The sequence below is a fragment of the Rhinopithecus roxellana genome, chromosome 12 (genome assembly GCF_007565055.1).
Source record: "Rhinopithecus roxellana isolate Shanxi Qingling chromosome 12, ASM756505v1, whole genome shotgun sequence".
Lineage (NCBI taxonomy): Eukaryota > Metazoa > Chordata > Mammalia > Primates > Cercopithecidae > Rhinopithecus > Rhinopithecus roxellana.
The window spans coordinates 117,366,924-117,390,626 of NC_044560.1; the positions used below are offsets into that span (position 1 = coordinate 117,366,924).

Consider the following 23,703-nt stretch of genomic DNA (forward strand, 5'->3'; position numbering starts at 1 on the left):
ACTAAAAGACAAAACTATTTAAAATATTAACAGTGGTTGGGCATGGCAGCTCACGCCTATAATCTCAGTTTTGGGAATCTGCGGCAGGTGAATCACTGGAGATCAGGGGTTTGAGACCAGCCTGACCAACACGGTGAAATCCCTTCTCTACTAAAAACACAAAAATTAGCTGGGCATGGTGGTGAGCAACTGCAGTCCCAGCTTCCAAGAAAGCTGGCGCACAAAAATCCTTTGAGCCCGACAGGTGGAGGTTGCAGTTAGCCAAGATCGTTCCACTGCACTGTAGCCTGGGCGAAAGAGTGACGCTGTCATAAAGAAAGAAAGAAAAGAAAAGAAATAAATAAGGAAAGAGCAGAGGAATATGTGGGGGCAAAGAAAGATGTACCTTCAGAGATCTCAGGATAGAAACTTTCCTTTTCCCACAGGATTCTCCCACTTGCAGAGCGTTTCCCCACACACTATTGGAAGGTAGAGCTTCCACTCTGCCCATCTGAGCTCTTACCTGCCTTTACACCTGTAATACATTCCCACCCAGCTGGATTTTTTTTGCTATTTTCACTTTACTCTCCACGGTCCAGGGCTCTTTCCCTTGCTCCAACATGGAGATAGCAGGTCAGAAAGAGACTCCTGTTTATAAAAAGAAAGGACCATGATGTGCTGGAGCTTTTCTAGAGCCTCAGCCCTATATTTCTGTAGGAAACAAGACATTACAGATGGATGTAGGAAAATATTTCACTAATTGCTCCACTGACTGCCTCCTTCTGAATGCTGAGGGAGCCTTGTAATACGTAATATGTGGACACCGAGCTCTCTTCCAAGAACTACTGAATTGAAAGCACAGGAGAAGCAAACAGGGAACTGGGTATCTTTAAAGTCGGCCATAAGGTTTTGTTTTTGTTTTTTGAGACAGTCTTGCTCTGTCATCCAGGCTGGAGTGCAGTGGTGTGTTCTTGGCTCACTGCAACCTTGGCCTCCTGGGTTCAGGTGATTCTCTTTCCTTAGCCTTTCCAGGAGCTGAGATTACAGGCATGCACCACAACGTCTGGCTAATTTTTGTATTTTTGGTAGAGACTGGGTTTCTCCAAGTTGGCCAGGCTGGTCTCAAACTCCTGACATGAAGTGATCCACATACCTCAGCCTCCCAAGGTGATGGGATGACAGGCGTGAGCCACCACGCCCGGCTTGCCATAAGGTTTTATCCCTACTTTAGTTCTGGAACCCACATTGAGGTATCATGAAGAATGCAGAACATTTAAACAAAGGCAACAGTGAAAGTCCAGATGCTACATCATGAAGCTTTTCATTTCTAACTCAATACGGCTTCCATTTTAGTCAAGCAAGAATGGGGCTCCCAAGAGAACCCAGAGAAAATGCAAAGACACACAAGGGCACATCCCCAGGAGGGAAGTTCTCCTCACCCAGGGAGACCAGGTTCCTATAATTCTCCAACATCACGTCTCTGTATAGAGTCCTCTGAGCAGCGTCCAGGCATTTCCACTCCTCCTGAGAGAATTCTATGGCCACATCCCTGAATGTCAGTAGACCCTGAAAGGAAAACACATTTTAAGGAAATGGCTATGGGAGGAGTTCTTATCTCTACAGGAAATGAGAAGAGAGAGGGGAAAGCGTGGATTTAATTGTAGTGAATGTTCTGACAAATCCAAGTGAGGGATTTTTCACCACCTGATGTCTTCCCAGTGGTATTTGATTATAATTTTTGAAGAGGCCATAACATTCTCTCAGTGTGAATTTCTTATGTTTGTAAAAAATACAATAAATGAATAAAAAATCAAAGCAAAGCTCCTTTTATACAAATGTTTGAAACTTTTATGGACACACCAAGTGACACTCAGTATCTAGATGAGACACAGCATGAGTGATGTCTTCAAAGATGTCAATGTCCACAGTCAAAGATCAGCTGGGTGCAGTGACATATGCCTGTAATCCCAGCTACGTGGGAGGCTGAGGCAGGAGAATCGCTTGATCCTGGGAGGCAGAGGTTGCTGTGATCCCAGATCGCATCACTGTACTCCAGCCTGGGCAACAGAAACTCCATTTCAAAAAAAAAAAAGGAAAAAGAAAATTAGTCGGCATGGTGGCAGGCACCTGTGGTCCCAACTACTTGGAAGGCTGAGGTGAGAGGATGGCTTGACCCTGAGGGTGGAGGTTTTCAGGGAGCTACGATCATACCAGGGCACTCCAGCCTGGGCAACAAAGCGAGACCCTGTCTCTAAATAAAATAAAATACATGAAAACAAAATTAGTCAAAGCACAAAAATCCATTTTGTAAATGCTTACAAAATAATAAAACCTACAGAGACTCAAAAAAAATTAGATGTTAATACAAAGGATTGTCATTTGTCCCAAATTTTCAAAATATAAAAGATTTTCAAAATATATACATGCTTGTACATATGTATAAATGTGTGTGTATATGTGTGGGGATGTGTGTATATATACATATACACATACACAGGTTTTAAAAATATAAAATTTAGCAAGTTTTGCCAGGTGCTGTGGCTCATGCCTGTAATCCCAACACTTTGGGAGGCCAAGGCAGGTGGATCACAAGGTCAGGAATTTGAGACCAGCCTGGCCAGCATGGTGAAACCCCATCTCTACTAAAAATACAAAAATTAGCTGGGTGTGGTAGCATGCACATGGAGTCCCAGCTACTCAGGAAGCGGAGGCAGGAGAATTATTTGAACCTGGGAGGCAGAGATTACAGTGAGCTGAGATAGTGCCATTGCACTCCAGCCTGGTGACAAAGCCAGACTCCATCTCAAAAAAAAAAGAAAAAATAGCAAGTTTTGTTTAACTGAAAAGGAATCTCATCTTGCTAGAAAAGGATACTTTGGTAGCTGGTGGTGGGTGGAATCTCATCAGATGAAGGCAACAGGAAATGCCTCATCCTAGACGAAGCAATTACCCTTTTAACTGCCTGGCCTGGAGGATGGAGAATGGCTTGAACCTGTGAGTCGGAGGGTATAGTAAGCCAAGATCATGCCACTGTACTCCAGCCTGGGTGACAGAGCAAGACTACGTTTCAGAAAAAAAAAAAAAAAAAGATAATAGGTGGAATAAGAACATGGCTTTATCCTCTAGGATAAAAAACAAAAGCACCACCATACCTGGCTAAGTTTCTGAGAAACACTGTAACCATTTTTACCACAAACACCTGTTTCACAAGCCTCTCCACAGTGACACCACTGTCTTCATGAGCTTAATGTGCTAAGAATGGTTTCATGAACCTCCTGCTATTATTTACATTGATTTCATATTCTTTTTTTTTTTTTTTTTTTTTTTTTTTTTGAGGCAGAGTCTCGCTCTGTCGCCCAGGCTGGAGTGCAGTGGCCGGATCTCAGCTCACTGCAAGCTCCGCCTCCCGGGTTTACGCCATTCTCTTGCCTCAGCCTCCCGAGTAGCTGGGACTACAGGCGCCCGCCACTTCGCCCGGCTAGTTTTTGTATTTTTAGTAGAGACGGGGTTTCACCGTGTTAGCCAGGATGGTCTCGATCTCCTGACCTCGTGATCCGCCCGTCTCGGCCTCCCAAAGTGCTGGGATTACAGGCTTGAGCCACCGCGCCCGGCCGATTTCATATTCTTAAAATAATGATAGGATCATTCTTGTATCATTCATATCTATGTATGAACTTTCCATTCTAATTAGTAAAATTTTTTGAGTCAGAAACACAGTATTATCACAGAAACTCACTCAATTATCTAAAAATGTACTATAATGTCAGGCAGAAAAGATTTCTCATTATTGGTCTCCTTTTCTAGAATTTACCACGTACTTTGTGACCATTAATAGGTGACTTCCATTAGCAGCTGCTCTAATCCTGGTCCACAGAGAGCTGACAGAGCATCCAGATGTGGCCCCTGAACAATCCCTGCTGCCCAACAGCACTCACACCATGGGACCCTCACCCCGTCTCCATCCATGGCTCATGTTCAGTGCTGCCTCTTCCCAAGTTCATGTCACTGGGTCACAAGAGATAAAATCTAAGCAAGATGAGAGGGACTGAGGGAAGGCATGGGTGAGTGTGAGCAAACCTGTCAGGCAGGACGCCTCAGACTCAGAGAAGATTCCCAACTCCAAGGCCCAGCGTTTCTGAAAGGAAGGAGACAGAACAATCCACCGAGAATATCATCTCACCTGAGGAGGAGCCATCCCTGACTCCTCTGCTTTCCTCTTCCTCTTCCGAGTTTCTTCCTCACATACCAAGAGTTTTTAGAAATCAATCCTGAATGTTAAAAATATGCTGTTTATTGCTCAGAATCAACACACCCCGTCCCTGTAACACAACCACACATACAAAGGAGACCCCACCCTGGGAAATATGGTCTCCGATGCTGCCCACTGCCCCAGGGACGATCAAGTCCTATAGAAAACTCCCGCTCGCCTCCTGGAGGAGCCCACACACATGCTGCAGCAGCGGGGAGCTGGGCTGGAATGAGCTCCCCTTCAGGGCATAGACCCAGCCCTCAGCAAACCCCATGCAGAGGCTGGGTGCGGTGGCTCATGCCTGTCATGCCAGCACCCTGGGAGACCAAGATGGGTAGATCCCTTGAGCTCAGGAGTTTGTGACTAGCCTGGGAAACATGGTGAAACCCCATCTCTACCAAAAATGCAAAAACTTAGCCAGGTATGGTGGTGCACATCTGTGTGTCTGCGGTTCCAGCTACTTAGGAGGCTGAGGTGAGAGGATCACTTGTGCTTAGGAGTTCGAGACCAGCCTGGCCAACATGGTGAAATCCTGTCTCTACTAAAAATACAAAAATTGGGCCAGGTGCGGTGGTTCATGCCTGTAATGCTAGCACTCTGGAAGGCCAAGGTGGGTGGATTATTTGAGGTCAGGAGTTCTAGACCAGCCTGGCCAACATGGTGAAACCCTGTCTCTTATTAAAAATACAAAAAGTAGCTGGGCTTGATGGGCATCTGTAATCCCAGCTACTCGGGATGCTGAGGTTGGAGGATCACTTGAACCTGGGAGGTGGAGGTTGCAATGGGTTGAGATCAGGCCACTACACTCCAGCCTGGGTGACAGAGTAAGACTAAAATAAAAATAAAAATAAAATAAAATAAAATATAAAATAAAATACTACAAATACAAAAAATTAAGCTAGGTGTGGTGGTGGGTGGCACCTGTATCTCAGTTACTTGGGAGGCTGAGGCACAAGAATCACTTGAACCCAGGAGACAGAGGTCACAGTGAGCCAAGATCACAAGACTGCACTCACAGCCTGGAAGACAGTGAGACTGTTTGAGGAGAAAAAAGAAAAAAAAAAGAAAAGAAAAAAAAAGTATTTCTGATGTGATAAAGAGATAATAAAACCTGAGTAACATGATAGAGACTGATGGGCAGAGGGAACTTCAGATGGGGGTGGGAGAGCATGGCAGACAGCTCTGAGCCTAGACCTGAAGGAGCAGAAAGGGAGAGGGCTGTGATCATTTAGGGACATAGAGTAAGAGCAGGGAAAATGACCTGAGACAGGAAGGGTTTTGATGTTTGGGGAAAGAGAAAAGCAAACATGACCGGGGCAGAGGGAGTCAGGAGATGCCGGCAAGCTCCCAGGAGGAGGCTGGACACTGGCAGGGGCCCTGGACACAGGGCCGTGGAGCCACAGTGAGGAGTTGGGCTTTTGTCCTGGGGAACTCAGGAAGCCGGTGGAGGGTTCCCTGCCAGGGACTGACACGACCTGCTTTAGATTTTGCTATGATATCCTCAGAGTGGGGACATATTCACTGACCTCAGTTGATCTGCCCACCTTGGCCTCCCAAAGTGCTGGGATGACAGGTATGAGCCATTGCACATGGCCTTTTTAATTTTTATTTATTTTTTAAACTAAGAAACAAGGCAGGCATGGTGGCTCATGCCTGTCGTCCCAGCACTTTGGAAGGGCGATACAGCTGGATCGCTTGAGCCCTGGAGTTGGAGACCAGCCTGAGTAACAAGGCAAAAGCCCGTCTCTATCAAGTACACAAAAATTAACACGGTGTGGTGGCGCGTGACTGTGGTCCCAGCTACTCTGGAGGCTGCGGTGACAGGATCCCTTGAGCCCAGGATGTCGCCGCTCTCCCGCCTGGGCAACAGAGTGAGACCCACCTCCAATAAAAAAAGGAAGAAAAAGGAAACACCTGGGTCCTGGGTCTGGGGGCAGCGAATCTAAGACCAAGTAACGCGAACTTACCAAAACTAGACAAAAACGAAAAACCCCATCTTCCCACCGGAGTAACAAAGGATCAAAGGCCGCTCTCCCCACCGCCCTCCCGCTTCCAGCAAGTCTCAGTTAGAAAGGAAAGAGCCCAGCAGTGGCCACACCCGCCATCTGCATAGGGCACCCATCTGCTCTGGCCTCGGGCCAATTCACCGCAGCATTTCGTTGGCCAAGCGCCAAATCCTTTATCCAGATAAGGAGTAGCCCAAACGGACCTCAAAAGAAATACTTTGACCCCACAAAACTTTGTAAACGGGGCCCTGGAGAGCCTGGCTCGGGCCCACTCCCCGCTGTGGAGTGCTTTCTTGATTGCATATATTCGTTTTCCGGGAGATGGAACTGGGGAGCAACAGGGCCGGCACGAGAAGGGAGGTGGGGGGCGATGGCGCCTTCGGACAGGGGTGGCGTCTGCAGGATCTTAGGACCAGGCAGAGGACGGGGCCTCCCGGGAACTGGGGTTGACGCGCTGCGCTCCTAAAGCCGACGACAGCGACGCTGGGAGGCGCCCAGGGCGGGAATCCAGCTCGCGGATGAGGACTTGAAACAGCGCGAGGCGGGAGGACGGGTCAGGAAGGGTTTTGAGAGGAAAATTCCGCGATAGGAGGTGTCTACACGACCCCACTGCAGAAAGACCGAGTACAGGACCTGCCTCAGGGCCACTTTAAACTCAAAAAGAAAGGACTCACGGACTCTCACCCGGACGTCTCAAGTGTGCTCTAGGTTGAGAAAGAGGGGTCGCAATTTCCAGGTCTGTGGGGACCCAACATTTCCGGTATAGCAGCACCAGAGAACTGGGAAGCGCACATAAAACAGAACGAAACTCACGCGCTGCGGCGTGACCTTCAGTCCACGCCATCCGCTTCCGGGTCTGTGTCAATGAGCGCAGGACAGAGGCCAGGCCTGGGCGGCCCCCCGAGGAGGTGGGCGGGGCCTGAGCGAGGCCGGGGCAGGGTAGAGAAACCAGGGGCCTGGCTGGAGAAGAGGCCTAGGCTGGGAGGGGTCCGTGGGGCGAGAAGCGGGCGGGGCCTGAGCTTCTCTCCATCTCGCTCTCCGCGCCTTTTTTCCGGGTTTTGGAGGCGAAACCCTCCAGTGAGGCTGGAGCAGCTCAGCAGTCATGGAAATAGTACCTCCCTGAGAAGTCAACGTGAGGCGGTCATTGGATCCAGGAAAGTTCCTTGCCATTGAAATTAATTTTAGTAATTTATGTCCAAAGCCTGGAAGTTGTCTAGGGCAGGAATGCAAACTAGAATGCGAAATACAAAACCTTGCCTGATTGAAACCTCCAATTTCATGCTGACGGCCCACAGAACAGAAGGGAAATCCTCTCCCTTTCAATTCTCCATTCACTGGGGTGGGAGAGTCCACCCTGTGCTCAGCTCCTGAGACTTCCCTAGGGCCACCGCCTGGGGTGCGGAGCGGAGGGCTCAGGCCAGGGAGGAGTGAGGTCACCACCTGCAGCTTAAACACAGCAGGGATGCGGGCGAGGTGCCAAGAGGCTGAGGTCCCAGCTACTCAGGAAGCAGGGGCGGGAAGACCGCTGAGCCCGGAGGTCCAGGCCAGCCTGGGCGACAAAGTAAGACCCTCTACCCCAGAGCTCCTGCCTCCGCCTCAGTAAGAAAAAAAAGTGATTTCAAAAAAAAAAAAGCACTGACATTGTAACAGTGCATATAAAATGTCCACTTATTTCTTACATGTGTTATTTCATGTTGCACTTGGAATGAGTTATTCTTGTCGTGGAAAAGAGTCAAACTCTGTAAAATATTTTAAGAGATGTATCCTTAGCTAAAATGAATGACCATGGCCTGTGACACAGCCCTCCGGAGGTCCTCAGAACATGTGTCCAAGGTCATGGGGAAAAGCTTGTTCTTAGACATTTTAGGGAGGCATTAGACATCAGTCAAATACATTCAAGAAATACATTGCTTGGTTCAGAAAGGCGGGACAACTCAAATCGGCGAGACAACTCAAATCGAGAGCTTCCAGGCTTTAAATTGAAACATTTTCTGATTGACAATTGGTGGAGCGTTCAGGTTAAGATAAAAGACTGTGGAGAACAGGGATCTTTTGAAGTCTGCTGGCTGCCCTCAGATAACAGATGACAAATGTTTTCTATTCAGACATTTAAAAGGTGCTAGATTCTTACTTATTCTCTTTAGGATTGGGAAGGCCTAGAAGAAAAAGATCTAGCTGTGTTAACAGAGATTCTTTACAGATGCACATGAACCCCTCACAAAGAACAGCTTTGCAGGACCATTTCAAAATATGACAAGAAACATGTTTTGGGATAAAATATTTTGACTTTCTTTGTTACATGTTACACCAAAGTCAGACTGGAAAGTAAGCCAGGGTATATAGGATTAAATAAAACCCATCTGATGAGTATTTATGCTTTGTAGGGCATGACTCCCCAGACACCTTAGATAGGAATTTGGGCAAGTTAAAAAAAATCAGAGCTTAGTCCTCATTCTCAAATCCTTTTTTTTTTTTTTTACATTTCTTCCCTGCAATATAATAACTGTACAATAAACATAGTTGAAAACACATCAATAATTTCTAAATGTATTGTAATATTAAATTCACTTTACGTGTCTTCTCTAATTAGAAAATGTATATTTTATTTTCAAGTTGGAATTTTTTTTTTTCCTGGAGACAGGACCTAGTTATATCATCCGGCTGGAATGCAGTGGCAGGAATACTGCTCACCTCATCGACCTCTAGGGCTCAAGCAATCCTCCCACTGCACCTCCCAACTAGCTGGGGCCACAGGCCCTCACCAACAGGCCCGGCTAACTTTTTAATATTTTGTAAAGGCAAGGTCTGACTATGATGCTCAGGCTAGCCTTGAACTCCTGGACTCAAACAATCCTCCCACCTTAGCTTCCCAGAGTGCTGGGATTACCGGGGAGCCACCACCCCCATCCAATTGTAATCTATTTTGGCTGTTTTTTTGTTGTTCTTGCCTGAGTGTTCTATCAGGTGTGAATAATGAAGACTGTAAAATCGTCTTCAAACATTGAGTTTTTTTTGAGAGGAAGTCTGGCTCTTGTCCACAAGCTGGAGTGCAATGGCGTGATCCTGGCTCACTGCAACCTCCGCCTCACCATGTTAGTCAGGCTGGTCTCGAACTCCTGACCTCAGGTGATCCACTGGCCTCGGCTTCCCAAAGTGCCGGGATTACAGGCATGAGCCACCGCACCCAGCCTCTATGTACCTTTTAAAAAAATCATTCTAGCTATCTTGTTTAGGAATAAAATGGGAGGCAGGTTTGTCTGTCGCAGTTCCCAGCTTGACTTTTCTCTTTGGCTTAATTTTTATTTTCCCTTCACAAGCTTGTGACAGACATAATGCTTTGACACACTGATATTGCTTTATATAGATTTTCCATAACAGTAAACACAAATTAAGGTACTCCATGGAATTACATCATTTGACTTTTTTTTAAATGAAAAGTCTTACATATTTATTACTGAACCCAGCCAACCAACACGTTCGTAACAGAGAGAAAAAATGTATTCCCAATAAAAATGTGTCCAGTTCTCCAGATAATGGTGACATTTTCAGCTTGATATGGTAACATGATTGTGACAGACAGCATAAATATGTGTGCCATCTCATGTGCAATTTCTAATAGACACAGCTTGTTCTTGTCCAATGTCTCCTTTTGGAGTTGTACCTGATTTTCTTACCAGTTTTCATCTGAAACCACTGGGAAATGGAGCAATTTTGCTTTTGTTTCTTGGCCAGGAATCGCTTAATCCTGGAAGTGTTGTGAGAAGATCTGGTGAGAAGCGGAGTTAAGTACACACCACGATGGTGGAGAAAGGAAAGAGAAGGGGCTTGACTTTTTTTGTGTGTGTGACAAAGTTCCGCTCCTGCCCTGGCTAGAGTGCAATGGTGCCACCTTGGTTCTCTGCAACTTCTGACCCTGGGTTCATGGGGATTCTCTGACCTCAGCCTCCCATGGAGCTGTGATTAGAAGCGGCCGCCATCGGCCGGGCGCGGTGGCTCAGCCTGTAATCCCAGCACTTTGGGAGGCCGAGACGGGCGGATCACGAGGTCAGGAGTTCGAGACCATCCTGGCTAACACAGTGAAACCTCGTCTCTACTAAAAAATAGAAAAAGCTAGGCGGGGGAGGTGGCGGGTCCCTGTAGTCCCAGCTACTCCGGAGGCTGAGGCAGGAGAGGCAGGAGAATGGAGTAAACCTGGGAGGCGGAGCTTGCAGTGAGCTGAGATCCGGCCACTGCACTCCAGCCCGGGCAACAGAGCTAGACTCCATGAGACCCTCTCATATTGTTGTATATTGTTTTATACTCAGTACCTGTTTTAAGAAAAAAACAAGGAAAACCAAAGACAGGCAGCCCCGCGCCAGGCCCAAAACCAGGCCTGGGCCTGCCTGGCCTAAACCCAATAGTTAAAAATCAACTCATAACTTAGAAACCCATGTTATTCATAGACTGCTGACATTGTATAGAAGAACACTGTGAAACTCCCTGCCCTGTTCTGTTTCTCTCTGACTACTGGTGCATGCGGCCCCTATCACGTACCCCCTGCTTGCCAAATCAATCACACCTTTTTTTTTTTTTTTTTTTTTTGCTCTCTCTCCCAGGCTGGAGTGCAGTGGCGCAATCTTGGCTCACTGCAAGCTCCACCTCCCAGGTTCATGCCATTCTCCTGCCTCAGCTTCCCAAGTAGCTGGGACTACAGGTGCACGCTGCCACACCCAGCTAATTTTTTGTAGTTTTAGTAGAGACGGGGTTTCACCGTGTTAGCCAGGATGGTCTTGATCTCCTGACCTTGTGATCCACTCGCCTCATCCTCCCAAAGTGCTGGGATTACAGACGTGAGCCACCATGCCTGGCCAATCACGACACTTTCATGTGAAATCTTTAGTGCTGTGAGCCCTTAAAAAGGACAGAAATTGTGTACTCGGGGAGCTCGGATTTTGAGGCAGCTTGCCGATGCGCCCAGCTGAATAAAGTCCTTCCTTCTACATCTTGGTGTCTGAGAGGTTTTGTCTGCGGCTTGTCCTGCTACAATGCCAGCTAATTTTTATATTTTTAGTAGAGACAGGATTTCACCATGTTAACCAGACTGTTCTCGAACTTCTATTGTTTCTGCTGTTAGCTGTCAGTCCTCTTCATTGCGGCATGAACAAGAGTATTTTTTTCTGTGAAACTGATGTGGATGGTCTGCCTGCTGCTCCTTACATCACCTTCAACACTGTCTTGTCCCAATTCAAAATGAGTTATCCATTTACCAACTGTTTTTTTTTTTGGCATTGTCCCTATAACCTATTCATAAAGCATCAATGATATTATTTCTCTACCCAAATTTTCCCACAAGTATTCTTTTTTTTGAGATAGTATCTCGCTTCATCATTGCCCAGGCTGGTCTTGAATACCCGGGCTTACGTGACCCACCTGTCTCAGCCTCTGAAAGATCTGGGATTACAGGCCTGAGCCACTGCACCTGGTCTCACTGTAAATTTGATGTTTCTTCTTATTTCAAGTTTAGAAGAATTGATATTGCTTTGATAGAGTCTCTTTTCAAATTCATGTCTTATCCTGAGTGCCTCAAACTACAGCCTGTTCAGACAAGCTATAACAGCTTTGTACCAGTTTATTTTGGTCCAAAAAGTGTGAAATTCATGCACAATTTTCTCATAATACGTATTTTTCCATGAGCTTCTTAAAGACCCCTTGTACTAGAAAAGTGTATTCAAAAGGATATATAAAAGGATTGTAGATATGCAAGTGCCACTTACTTCTGGGATGCAAGGATGGTTCAACATACTCAAGCAAATCAATGTGATATTCCACTTGAAGAGAATGAAAGATGAAAACCACATCACCTCAGTAGATGGAGAAAAAGCATTTCACAAAATTCAACATCCAGTCATCATAGAAATCCTAAACAAAATAGATAGAGAAGGCAATCTACCTCAACAATGGAAATAACCAAGCACAGAAAATGGAATGCTTTTCCTATAGGATCTCACATAATTCAAGAATGCTGTCACCCCTTCTATTCAATAAATACTGTCTGACCCACTCTGGCTAACACGGTGAAACCCCGTCTCTACTAAAAAAACAAAAAATTAGCCCAGTGTGGTGGCAGGCGCCTGTAGTCCCAGCTACTTGGGAGGCTGAGGCAGGAGAATGGCGTGAACCTGGGAGGTGGAGCTTGCAGTGACCCAAGATCGTGCCACTGCACTCCAGCCTGGGCGACAGCAAGACTGGGTCTCAAAACACACACACACACACACACACACACACACACACACACACACACACACACACACACACACACTGTCTCTCTTAGCCAGAGCAATTACATAGCAAAAGAAATAAAACTCATCAAAATCAGAAAGAAAGAAATTTATATTTGTTTGTAGATGACATGATATTCTGTGTAGAAAATTACAATGAGTCAACCAAAATATTACTGGAACTACTAAATAAATTCAGTGGATTTGCACAATACAGTATCAGCACCAAAAATTACTTGAATTTCTATACATTAACAATAAGCAATTTTTAAAAAATTTAAACACTTCCATTTGCTAGAGAACTTAAAGAAATACGAATAAACCTAAAAAGCCAAGGTTTGTACCTTGAAATCTACAAATGTTGATCAAGGCCGGGTGCGGTGGCTCAAGCCTGTAATCCCAGCACTTTGGGAGGCTGAGACGGGTGGATCACGAGGTCAGGAGATCGAGACCATCCTGGCTAACACGGTGAAACCCCGTCTCTACTAAAAAATACGAAAAACTAGCCGGGCAAGGTGGCGGGCGCCTGTAGTCCCAGCTACTCGGGAGGCTGAGGCAGGAGAATGGCGTAAACCCAGGAGGCGGAGCTTGCAGTGAGCTGAGATCCGGCCACTGCACTCCAGCCTGGGCAATAGAGCGAGACTCCGTATCAAAAAAAAAAAAAAAATGTTGATCAAAATAATTAAAAACATAGAGATACAACCCATATGATAGTTCTGAAAAATTAATATTGCTAAATAATTATATAACCCAATGTGATTTAGATTTAACACAATACCCATAAAAATGCCTATCAGTTGACATTGCACCACAAAAGTGAAAATGGCCTGTTCCTGCCTTAACTGGTAACATTACCTTGTGAAATTCCTTCTCCTGGCTCACCCTGGCTCAAAAGCTCCTCCACTGAGCACCTTGTGACCCCCACCCCCTGCCAGCCAGAGAACAACCCCCTTTGATTATAATTTTCCACTACCTACCCAAATCTTATAAAATGGCTCCACCCCTATCTCTCTTCACTGATTCTCTTTTCAGACTCAGCCCACCTGCACCCAGGTGATTAAAATGCTTTATTGCTCACAAAAAAAAAAAAAAAAAAAAAAATCCCCATCAGTTTTTGTTAAACAAAAAACAGGCTGGAAAAGTGGTTCACATCTGTTGGCCACACTAGTCTCAAACTCCTGACCTTAAGAGATCTACCCACTTTGGCCTCCCAAAGTCCTGGCATTACAGGTGAGAGCCACCACACTCAGCCTAATCCTCTTAACATAAACAGTTTAATGTCAATTAATGCTTGAACTCAACATTAAGTCAGCTCAAACTCGAGTCAATGCTGAATTGACTCTAATTCAATTAAAGCTTGATGGTTTACTATACTCATTGCATTTGGAACTATTATCTCAAAAATAAATTTTCTGATATTTTGCAACGAGTGACCTCAGACTGAAGACATTGCCACACTGATGTCATTTGTAAGATTTCTGTCCATTATGGATTCCCTGATGTCTAATGAGGTGTGAACGTGAAGTAAAGGCTTTGCCACAATCATCACACTTGTGAGGTTTCTCTCTTGTATGAATTCTTCTATGTTTTGCATAGGATGAAGCTTGACTGAAGACCTTGCCTCAATCATGACATTTGTAAGGTTTCTCTCCAGTATGAGTTCGCCGATGAACTGCAGTTTATGAATGATGTCTGAAGAATTTGCCACATTTACTACACTTGTAAGATCTCTCTTCATTATGGATTCTCCAATGATTTACAATGGTTGCAGTATTACTGAAGACTTTGTGACAATCATTACTTTAGTAAAGTTTCCCTACGCCATGGATTGCCTGATGGTGAATAAGTGTTGACTGCGCACTAAAGGCTTTGCCACACTCATTACACTTGTAAGGTTTCTCTCCAGTATGAATTCTAGTATGTTGTGCCAGGTGTGAATAACACCTGAAAGCCTTGTCACAAACCTTACATTTGTATGGTTTCTCTCCAGTATGAACTCTCTGATGTTGTGCAAGGTATGAATCACTCCCAAAAGCCTTGTCACAAACCCTGCATTTGTATGGTTTCTCTCCAGTATGAACTCTTCTATGTATTTCAAGGCGTGATTTGAAATTGAAAACTTTGTCACATTCTTCACATTTGTAAGGCTTCTCTCCAGTATGAAGTCTATGATGACATGCAAGTTGTGACTGTGTCCTAAAAACCTTGCCACATTCATTACACTTGTAAGGTTTCTCTCCAGTATGAAGTCTATGATGATATGCAAGACTTGATTTGTGATTAAAACTTTTGCCACATTCATTACACTTGTAACGTTTCTCTCCAGTATGAATGACCTTATGCATTACAAGAGATGAATTTTGAACGAAGGTCTTGCCACACTCATTACACTTGTAAGGTTTCTCTCCAGTGTGAATTACAGTATGTTGTGCCAGGTGTGAATCACGTCTGAAAGCCTTGTCACAAATCTTACATTTGTATGGTTTCTCTCCAGTGTGAATTCTCCTATGTCTTTCAAGGTGTGATTTGCGACTGAAAACTTTGTCACATTCTTTACATTTGTAAGGTTTCTCTCCAGTATGAAGCCTATGATGACGTGCAAGGTTTGATTGTTGATTAAAAACCTTGCCACATTCATTACACTTGTAAGGTTTCTCTCCAGTATGAATTGTCTTGTGAACTAAGAGGGCTGAATTGTCACTGAACATCTTGCCACAGTCATTACACTTGTAAGATTTCTCTCCAATGTGAATTACAGTATGTTGTGACAGGTGTGAATCACGTCTGAAAGCCTTGTCACAAAGCTTACATTTGTATGGTTTCTCTCCAGTGTGAATTCTCCTATGTCTTTCAAGGTGTGATTTGCGACTGAAAACTTTGTCACATTCTTTACATTTGTAAGGTTTCTCTCCAGAATGAAGTCTATGATGACGTGCAAGGTTTGATTGTTGATTAAAAACCTTGCCACATTCATTACACTTGTAAGGTTTCTCTCCAGTATGAATTGTCTTGTGAACTAAGAGGGCTGAATTGTCACCAAACCTCTTACCACACTCATTACACTTGTAAGATTTTTCTCCAATATGAAGTCTATAATGACATGCAAAATGTGCTTCTTTATTAAAAAACTTACCACATTTATTACACTTGTAAGGTTTCTCTCCAGTGTGACATCTACAATGGCGTGCAAGGTATCGCCTCTGATTAAAGATCTTGCCACATACATCACATTTATATTGTTTCTCTTCTAAATGGATTATCTGATGTTTTTTAAAGAGTGAGCTACAATTAAAGGATTTGCCATTCTCATTACATTGGAAAGAGTTTACTTTCATGTGTACATCCTGGTTTTGTGTGAGTAATGAAGAATGGGAGAAATTATTCCCATAGTTATTAGGAACATGGGTTTTGGGCCTACAAGAAATTCTTTGGGCTGTTGGAACTGAGGAGGCATTGTTGATAGACTTCTCAACTTGATTATCAGTTTTCCGTTTGGGCTGAGATATGTGCAGTTCCTGCAGATGGGAATGAAAGCTTGATCCAAGCTGATCTTTAATAGGCTTGTTTCCAGCATGACTATGATCATATTTGTCTGTACTACTCGTCAACATTTTTATTTCTGTCATGGATGCTTCATGGACATTTGTTTCATTTTCTTGCCACTGAAACACAAAGTCATGAATATCTTTCTCAATTTCCTGGAAGCAACTTTCTCCAATGTGATGACTTGCTTGTCTTTGCAATGCCCCTGTGTGGATCACTTCTGTATTGCCTTGCCCTGTTGACGAGAACTTCTTCATCCTGCATTTGGAAGAGATAGCTACAAAATATAAACACCAATAGGTTTCCAATTAAGTACAGATGGTAAATAATACTGAAATGTGCAAATACGACACCAAAAGCCTCCCAGGCAGCTGGGACTACAGGCGCCGGCCACCACGCCCAGCTAATTTTTTTGTATTTTTAGTAGAGACGGGGTTTCACCGTGTTAGCCAGGATGGTCTCGATCTCCTGACCCCATGACCTACCCGCCTCAGCCTCCCAAAGTGCTGGGATTACAGGCGTGAGCCACTGCGCCTGGCCTTTATTTTTATTTTTTTTTTTGAGATGGAGTTTCGGTCTGTCACCCAGGCTGGAGTGCAGTGGCGGGATCTTGGCTCACTGCAAGCTCCAACGCCTCCCAGGTTCATGCCATTCTCCTGCCTCGGCCTCCAGATTAGCTGGGACTACAGGCGCCTGCCACCACACCTGGCTAATTTTTTGTATTTTTAGTAGAGATGGGGTTTCACCGTGGTAGCCAGGATGGTGTCGATCTCTTGACCTACTGATCTGCCCCGCTCGCCCTCCCAAAGTGCTGGGATTACAAGCGTGAGCCACCGGGCCCAGCCAGTAATACCATGTTTTAAAAACACTGAGGCAGGCTGGGCACGGTGGCTCATGCCAGTAATCCCAGCATTTTGGGAGGCTGAGGCGGGAGGATCACGTGGTCAGGAGATTGAGACAATCCTGGCTAACAAGCTGAAACCCCATCTCTACTAAAAAACACAAAAAATTAGCTCAGTGTGTTGGCAGTCACCTGTAGTCCCAGCTACTTGGGAGGCTGAGGCAGGAGAATCGCTTGAAACTGGGAGTTGGAGGTTGCAGTGAGTCGAGATCACACCACTGCACTTTAGCCTGGGTGACAGACTAAACAGTAACTGTAACCACAAGCACATACAAAGTTTTCCAGTAAAGGTAAATAAAAAAACAGATAGGCCGGGCATGGTGGTTCATGCCTGTAATCCCAGCACTTTGGAAGGACGAGCCAGGCAGATCACCTGAGGTCGGGAGTTCAAGACCACCCTAACCTACAAGGAGAAACCCTGTCTCTACTAAAAATACAAAATTAGCTGGGCATGGTGACTCATGACTGTAATCCCAGGTAGTCGGGAGGCTGAGGGAGGAGAATTGCTTGAACCCGGAGATGGAGGTTGTAGTGAGCCGAGATTACAGCATTGAATTTCAGCCTAAGTGATGACAGCAAAACTATGTCTCATAAATACATAAATTAACAAAAGGGCAGATACAGAAACTGGCATATGTGTACCTTTTCTTCATAACTAAACTTTTTTTCATATTATTTAAAAGTCATGAAAAAACACTGTAAATATGTGTTAATAAAAATGCAACATACACAGAAATAATTCTGACAAATAAAAAAGTTCTCTTGGAGAAGAAGTAGTTTTTGCAGATTATGGATTTTTTTTTTTTTTTTTTTTTTTGAGGCGGAGGCTCAGGCTGGAGTGTAATGGTGCGATCCTGGTTCACTGCAACCTCTACCTCCCGGGTTCAAGTGACTCTCCTGGATCAGCCTCCTGAGTAGTTGGAATTACAGCTGCCCACCACTGTGCCTGGCTATATTTTGTAATTATAGTACAGATGAAGTTTCACCATGTTAACCAGGCAGGTTATAAACTTACCTCAGGTGATCCACCCACCTCGGCCTCTCAAAGTGCTGGGATTAGAGGCATGAGCCACTGCACTCGACCAGGTTACAGAAATTTTAAGTTTCATTATTATACTATAAGTTTAAAATGTTTAACATACCTGCAACAATAACCTTGGCCCAAATATCTATACAACACACTTCACTTCTGCATACTGAAAGGGATGGACACTAACGTGGTTGTTATTCACCCTGGAATCATGCTTCAGCCACTTACATGTTTACTAAGAACTAAAAGACAAAACTACTTAAAATAATAACAATGGTTGGGCCATGGCAGCTCACGCCTGTAATCCCAGCCCTTTGGGAAGCCGACACAGGTGAATCACTTGAGATCAGGAGTTTGAGACCAGCCTGGCCAACATGGTGAAACCCCATCTCTACTAAAAACACAAAGTTAGCTGGGCATGGTGGTGAGTGCCTGCAGTCCCACTACCCAGAAAGCTGGGGCACAAGAATCCTGTGAGCCCGAAAGGCAGAGGCTGTGGTTAGCCAAGATTACACCACTGCACTGTAGACTGGGTGACAAAGTGAGACTCTGTCATAAGAAAAGAAAGAGCAGAGAGATAAGCAGGGGTAAAGAAAGACGTCCTTTCAAAGATCTCAGAATTTAAACTTTTCTTTTCCCACAAATTCTCCCACTTGGCCCGGCGCGGTGGCTCAAGCCTGTAATCCCAGCACTTTGGGAGGCCGAGACGGGCGGATCACAAGGTCAGGAGATCGAGACCATCCTGGCTAACCCGGTGAAACCCCGTCTCTACTAAAAAATACAAAAAACTAGCCGGGCGAGGTGGCGGGTGCCTATAGTCCCAGCTACTCGGGAGGCTGAGGCAGGAGAATGGCGTGAACCCGAAAGGCGGAGCTTGCAGTGAGCTGAGATCCGGCCACTGCACTCCAGTTTGGGTGACAGAGCGAGACTCTGTCTCAAAAAAAAAAAAAAAAAAAAAAAAAAATTCTCCCACTTGCAGAGTTTCCCCACACACTATTGGAAGGTGGAGCTTCCACTCTGCCCATCTGAGCTCTTACCTGCCTTTACACCTGTAACACATTCCCACCCAGCTGGATTTTTTTGCCATTTTCACTTCACTCTCCACGGTCCAGGGCTCTTTCCCTTGCTCCAACATGGAGACAGCAGGTCAGAAAGAGACTCTTGTTTATAAAAAGAAAGGACCATGATGTACTGGAGCTTTTCTAGAGTCCCAGCCTTACATTTCTGTAGGAAGAAAGACATTACAGATGAATCTAGCAAAATATTTCACTAATTGCTCCACTGACTGCCTCCTTCTGAATGCTGAGGGAGCCTTGTAATATGTGGACATGGAGCTCTCTTCCAAGAATTACTGAATTGAAAGCACAGGAGAAGCAAACAGGAAACTGGAGATGTTTGAAGTCGGCCGAAAGGTTTTGTTTTTGTTTTTTGAGAAGAGTCTTGCTCTGTAACCCAGGCTGGAGTGCAGTGGTGTGTTGTCAGCTCACTAGAACCTTCACCTCCTAGGTTTGAGTTATTCTCTTTCCTCAGCCTTCTAGGAGCTGGGATTACAGGTGTGCACCAACACGTCCAGCTAATTTTTGTATTTTTAGTAGAGACTGAGTTTCTCCATATTTGCCAGGCTGCTCTCGAACTCCTGATCTAAAGTGATCCACACGCCTCAGTCTCCCAAGATGCCGAGATGACAGACATGAGCCACCATACCCAGCCTGCCATAAAGTTTTATGCCTACTTTAATCCTGAAGCCCCCATTGAGATATCATGAAGAATGCAGAACGTCTAAACAAAGGGGACAGTGAAAGTCCAGATGCTACATCATGAAGCTTTTCATTCCAAAATCAATACGGCTTCCATTTTAGTCAAGCAAGGATGCGGCACCCAAGAGAAACAAGAGAAAATGCAAAGATACGCAAGGGCACATCCCCAGGAGGGAAGTTCTCCTCACCCAGGGAGACCAGGTTCCTATAATTCTCCAGCATCACGTCTCTGTATAGAGTCCTCTGAGCAGGGTCCAGGCATTTCCACTCCTCCTGAGAGAATTCTATGGCCACATCCCTGAATGTCAATAGACCCTGAAATGAAAACATATTTTAACCAAATGGTTCTGGAAGGAATTCTTATCTTTACAGAAAATGAGAAGAGGAGAGAGGGGAAATTGTGGATTTAATTGTAGTGAATGTTCTGACAAATCCAAGTAAGGGATTTTTCACCACATGATGTCTTTTTTTTTCTTTTCTTTTTATTTTTTTTTTGAGATGGAGTCTCACTCTGTCGCCCAGGCTGGAGTGCAGTGGCATGATCTTGGCTCACTGCAAGCTCCACCTCCCGGGTTCACGCCATTCTCCTCCCTCAGCCTCCCAAGTAGCTGAGACTACTGGTGCCCTCCACCACACCCTGCTAATTTTTTTGTATTTTTAGTAGAGGCAGGTTTTCACTGTGTTAGCCAGGATGGTCTTGATCTCCTGACCTTGTGATCTGCCTGCCTCGGCCTCCCAAAGTGCTGGGATTACAGGCATGAGCCACCGTACCTGGCCTCACATGATGTCTTTATTATACTTTTTGAAGAGGTCAAGACACCTAGTCAGCATGAATTTCTTATGTTTGTAAAAAATACAAGAAATAAATTAAAAAATCAATGCAGAGTTTCTGTTATAGAAATGTTTGAAACTTTTATGGACACACCAACTGACATTCAGTATCTAGATGAGACCGAGCATGAGTGATGTCTTCACAGATGACAATGCCCACACTGAAAGATCAGTCAGACACAGTGACACATGCCTGTAATCCCAGCTACGTGGGAGGCTGAGGCAGGAGAATGGCTTGATCCCAGGAGGCAGAGGTTGCAGTGATCCCAGATCACGTCACTGCTCTCCAGCCTGGGCAACAGAAACTCCATCTCAAAAAAAATAAAAAATTAGCCAGGTGTGATGGCAGGCACCTGTGGTTCCAATTACTTGGAAGGCTGAGATGGGAGGATGGCTTGACCCTGAGGGTGGAGGTTGTAGTGAGCTACGATCACGCCAGGGCACTCCAGCCTAGACAACAAAGTGAGACCCCGTCTCAAAATAAAATACATGAAAACAAAATTACTCAAAGTACAAAATCCATTTTTTAAATGTTCACAAAATAACTGAGGGAAGAGAGAGACCTCTTTATACTCAGTACCTGTTTGTTTTATACTCAGTACCTGTTTTAAGAAAAAAAACAAGGAAGTGAAAGCAGACAGGCGGCCCGGCAGCAGGCCCAAAACCAGGCCTGGGCCTGCCTGGCCTGAACCTAGTAGTTAAAAATCAACTACCTTGTATAGAAGAACATATGAAACTCCCTGCTCTGTTCTGTTTCACTCTGACCACACAGTGCATGAAACCCCTGTCACTATCCCCTAGATTGCTCAATCAAGACCCTTTCATGTGAAATCTTTAGTGTTGTGAACTCTTAAAAGGGACAGAAATTGTGCACTTGGAGAGCTCAGATTTTAAGACGGTAGCTTGCCGTGGCTCCCAGCTGAATAAAGCCCTTCCTTCTACAACTCGGTGTCTGAGGGGTTTTGTCTGCGGCTCGTCCTGCTATATAACAAAACCTACACAGACTCACAAAAAACTAAATGTTAATACAAAGGGTTGTCATTTGTCCCAGATTTTCAAACCATAAAAGATTTTCAAAATATATACATACGTGTGTGTATATATGTGTACGTATATATGTGTGGGGGTATCTATATACACACACATATATACACACATATACACATATATACATGTATACCTATATACATATATACACATATATAGGTTTTAAATATACAAAAAGTAGCAAGTTTTGTTTAACTGAAGAGGAATCTCATCCTTTTCATGCTGGAAAAGGATATTTTGGCAGTTAGGGGCAGGGGGGAATCTTGTCAGATCTAAGAAAACAGGAAACGCCCCTTCCTAGAGGAAGCAATCACACTTTCAACTGCCTGGCCTGGAGGATGGAGAATCGTTTGAACCCAGGAGGCAGAGGTTGCAGTAAGCCAAGATCATGCCACTGCACTCCAGCCTGGGTGACAGAGCAAGACTCTGTTTCAGAAACAAATAACAAAAATAGTAACAGGTGGAATGAGAATATGGCTTTATCCTGTAGACTAAAAAGAAAATAAGTACTGCTCCCATATTTGAGAAAAAGTATAAACCATTTTTACCAAAAGCCTGCTTCACAAGTCTCTGCATAGTAACACCACTGTCTCCATAAGCATGATGTGCTAAGAATGGTTTAATGAATCCCCTGCTATTATCTATGTTGATTCCATATTCTTAACATGATGATGGAATCATTCATGCATCATTCATTTCCATTTTATTTATTTATTTATTTAAGACAGAGTTTTGCTCTTGGTGCCTGGGCTGGAGTGCAATGGTGCAATCTCAGGTCACTGCAACCTCTGCCTCTCGATTTCAAGGGATTCTTCTGCCTCAGCCTCCTGAGTAGCTGTGATTGCACGCACATGCCACCATGCCTGGCTAATTTTGTATTTTTACTAGAGACAGGGTTTCTCCATGTTGGTCAGACTCACTCAATTACCTAAAAATGTAGTTTAAAATCAGGCAGAAAACATTTCCCCTTATTGGTCTTCTTTTCTAGAATTTACCATGTTCTCTCTGCACATTAATACGTGACTTCCACTGACAGCTGCTCTAATCCTTGTCTACAGAGAGCTGACAGTGCATCCAGATGTGGCCCCTGAACAATCCCTGCTGCCCAACAGCACTCACACCACGGGACCCTCACCCCATCTCCATCCATGTCTGGTGTGAGCCCTTCCCAGGCCCATGCCCAGTGCCGCCTCTTCCCAAGCTCATGTCACTGGGTCACAGGAGATGGAATCTAAGCGAGATGAGAGGGACTGAGGGAAGGCACGGGTGAGCGTGAGCAAACCTGTCAGGCAGGACGCTTCAGACTCAGAGAAGATTCCCAACTCCAAGGCCCAGCGTTTCTGAAAGGAAGGAGAGAGAACAATCCACCGAGAATATCATCTCACCTGAGGAAGAGCCATCCCTGACTCCTTCACTTTCCTCTTCCTCTTCCAGGTTTCTTCCTCACGTACCAAGAGTCTTTAGAAATCAATCCTGGATGTTAAAAATATGCTGTTTATTGCTCAGAATCAACACATCCCCTCCCTGTAACACAACCACACATACAAAGGACACCTCAATCTGAGGAAGTACGGTCCCCCCTGCTGCCCACCACACCAGGGACGATAAACCCCTATAGGAAACTCCCACTCCCCTTCTGGAGAAGCCCCCACACACGCTGCAGCAGTGGGGAGCTGGATTGGAATGAGCTCCCCTTCAGAGCACAGACCTAGCCCTGACCAAACCCCATGCAGAGGCTGAATGTGGTGGCCCACGCCTGTCATCCCAGCACTCTGGGAGACCAAGGTGGGTACACTGCTTGAGCCCAGAAGTTTGAGACCGGCCTGGGCAACATGGTGAAACCCCATCGCTACCAAAAATACAAATACTTAGCCAGGTATGGTGGTGCACGTCTGTGTGTCTGTGGTCCCAGCTACTTAGGAAGCTGAGGTAGGCCGGGCGCGGTGGCTCAAGCCTGTAATCCCAGCACTTTGGGAGGCCGAGATGGGCGGATCACGAGGTCAGGAGATCGAGACCATCCTGGCTAACATGGTGAAACCCCGTCTCTACTAAAAATACAAAAACTAGCCGGGCGAGGTGGCGGGCGCCTGTAGTCCCAGCTAC

At 45.1% G+C, this 23,703-nt stretch overlaps 2 protein-coding genes across 5 annotated transcripts in view; both read right to left on the reverse strand.

Annotated features, from left to right (window-relative positions):
- LOC104672663 (zinc finger protein 320) overlaps nt 1–20,020 on the reverse strand; it is a 48,659-nt gene extending 28,639 nt beyond the window's left edge. For 2 of the 4 annotated variants that reach the window (XR_004060364.1, XM_030942089.1), the window contains exons 1-4: nt 19,911–20,020; nt 11,988–12,132; nt 4,160–4,247; nt 1,419–1,545 (exon numbers count right to left, since the gene is read on the reverse strand). Coding sequence is in view for 2 of the 4 variants with exons in the window: in XM_030942089.1 (XP_030797949.1) it covers nt 1,419–1,545; nt 4,160–4,174 (142 nt within the window). In the remaining 2 variants the exon portion in view is untranslated. Of the gene's footprint in view, nt 1–1,418; nt 1,546–4,159; nt 4,248–6,908; nt 7,099–11,987; nt 12,133–19,910 lie in introns of those variants that run through there. The other 2 variants (XR_004060365.1, XM_010376502.2) reach the window with 2 other exon arrangements.
- Nucleotides 13,624–23,073, reverse strand: LOC104672661 (zinc finger protein 888). The gene is made up of 3 exons (XM_030942054.1): nt 22,986–23,073; nt 19,911–20,037; nt 13,624–16,311 (listed from the first exon to the last, which is right to left on the reverse strand). The coding sequence occupies exons 1-3, from the start codon at nt 22,998–23,000 to the stop codon at nt 14,294–14,296; spliced, it is 2,160 nt and encodes a 719-aa protein (XP_030797914.1). The 5' UTR covers nt 23,001–23,073; the 3' UTR covers nt 13,624–14,293.
- Nucleotides 23,074–23,703: the final 630 nt, after the last annotated feature.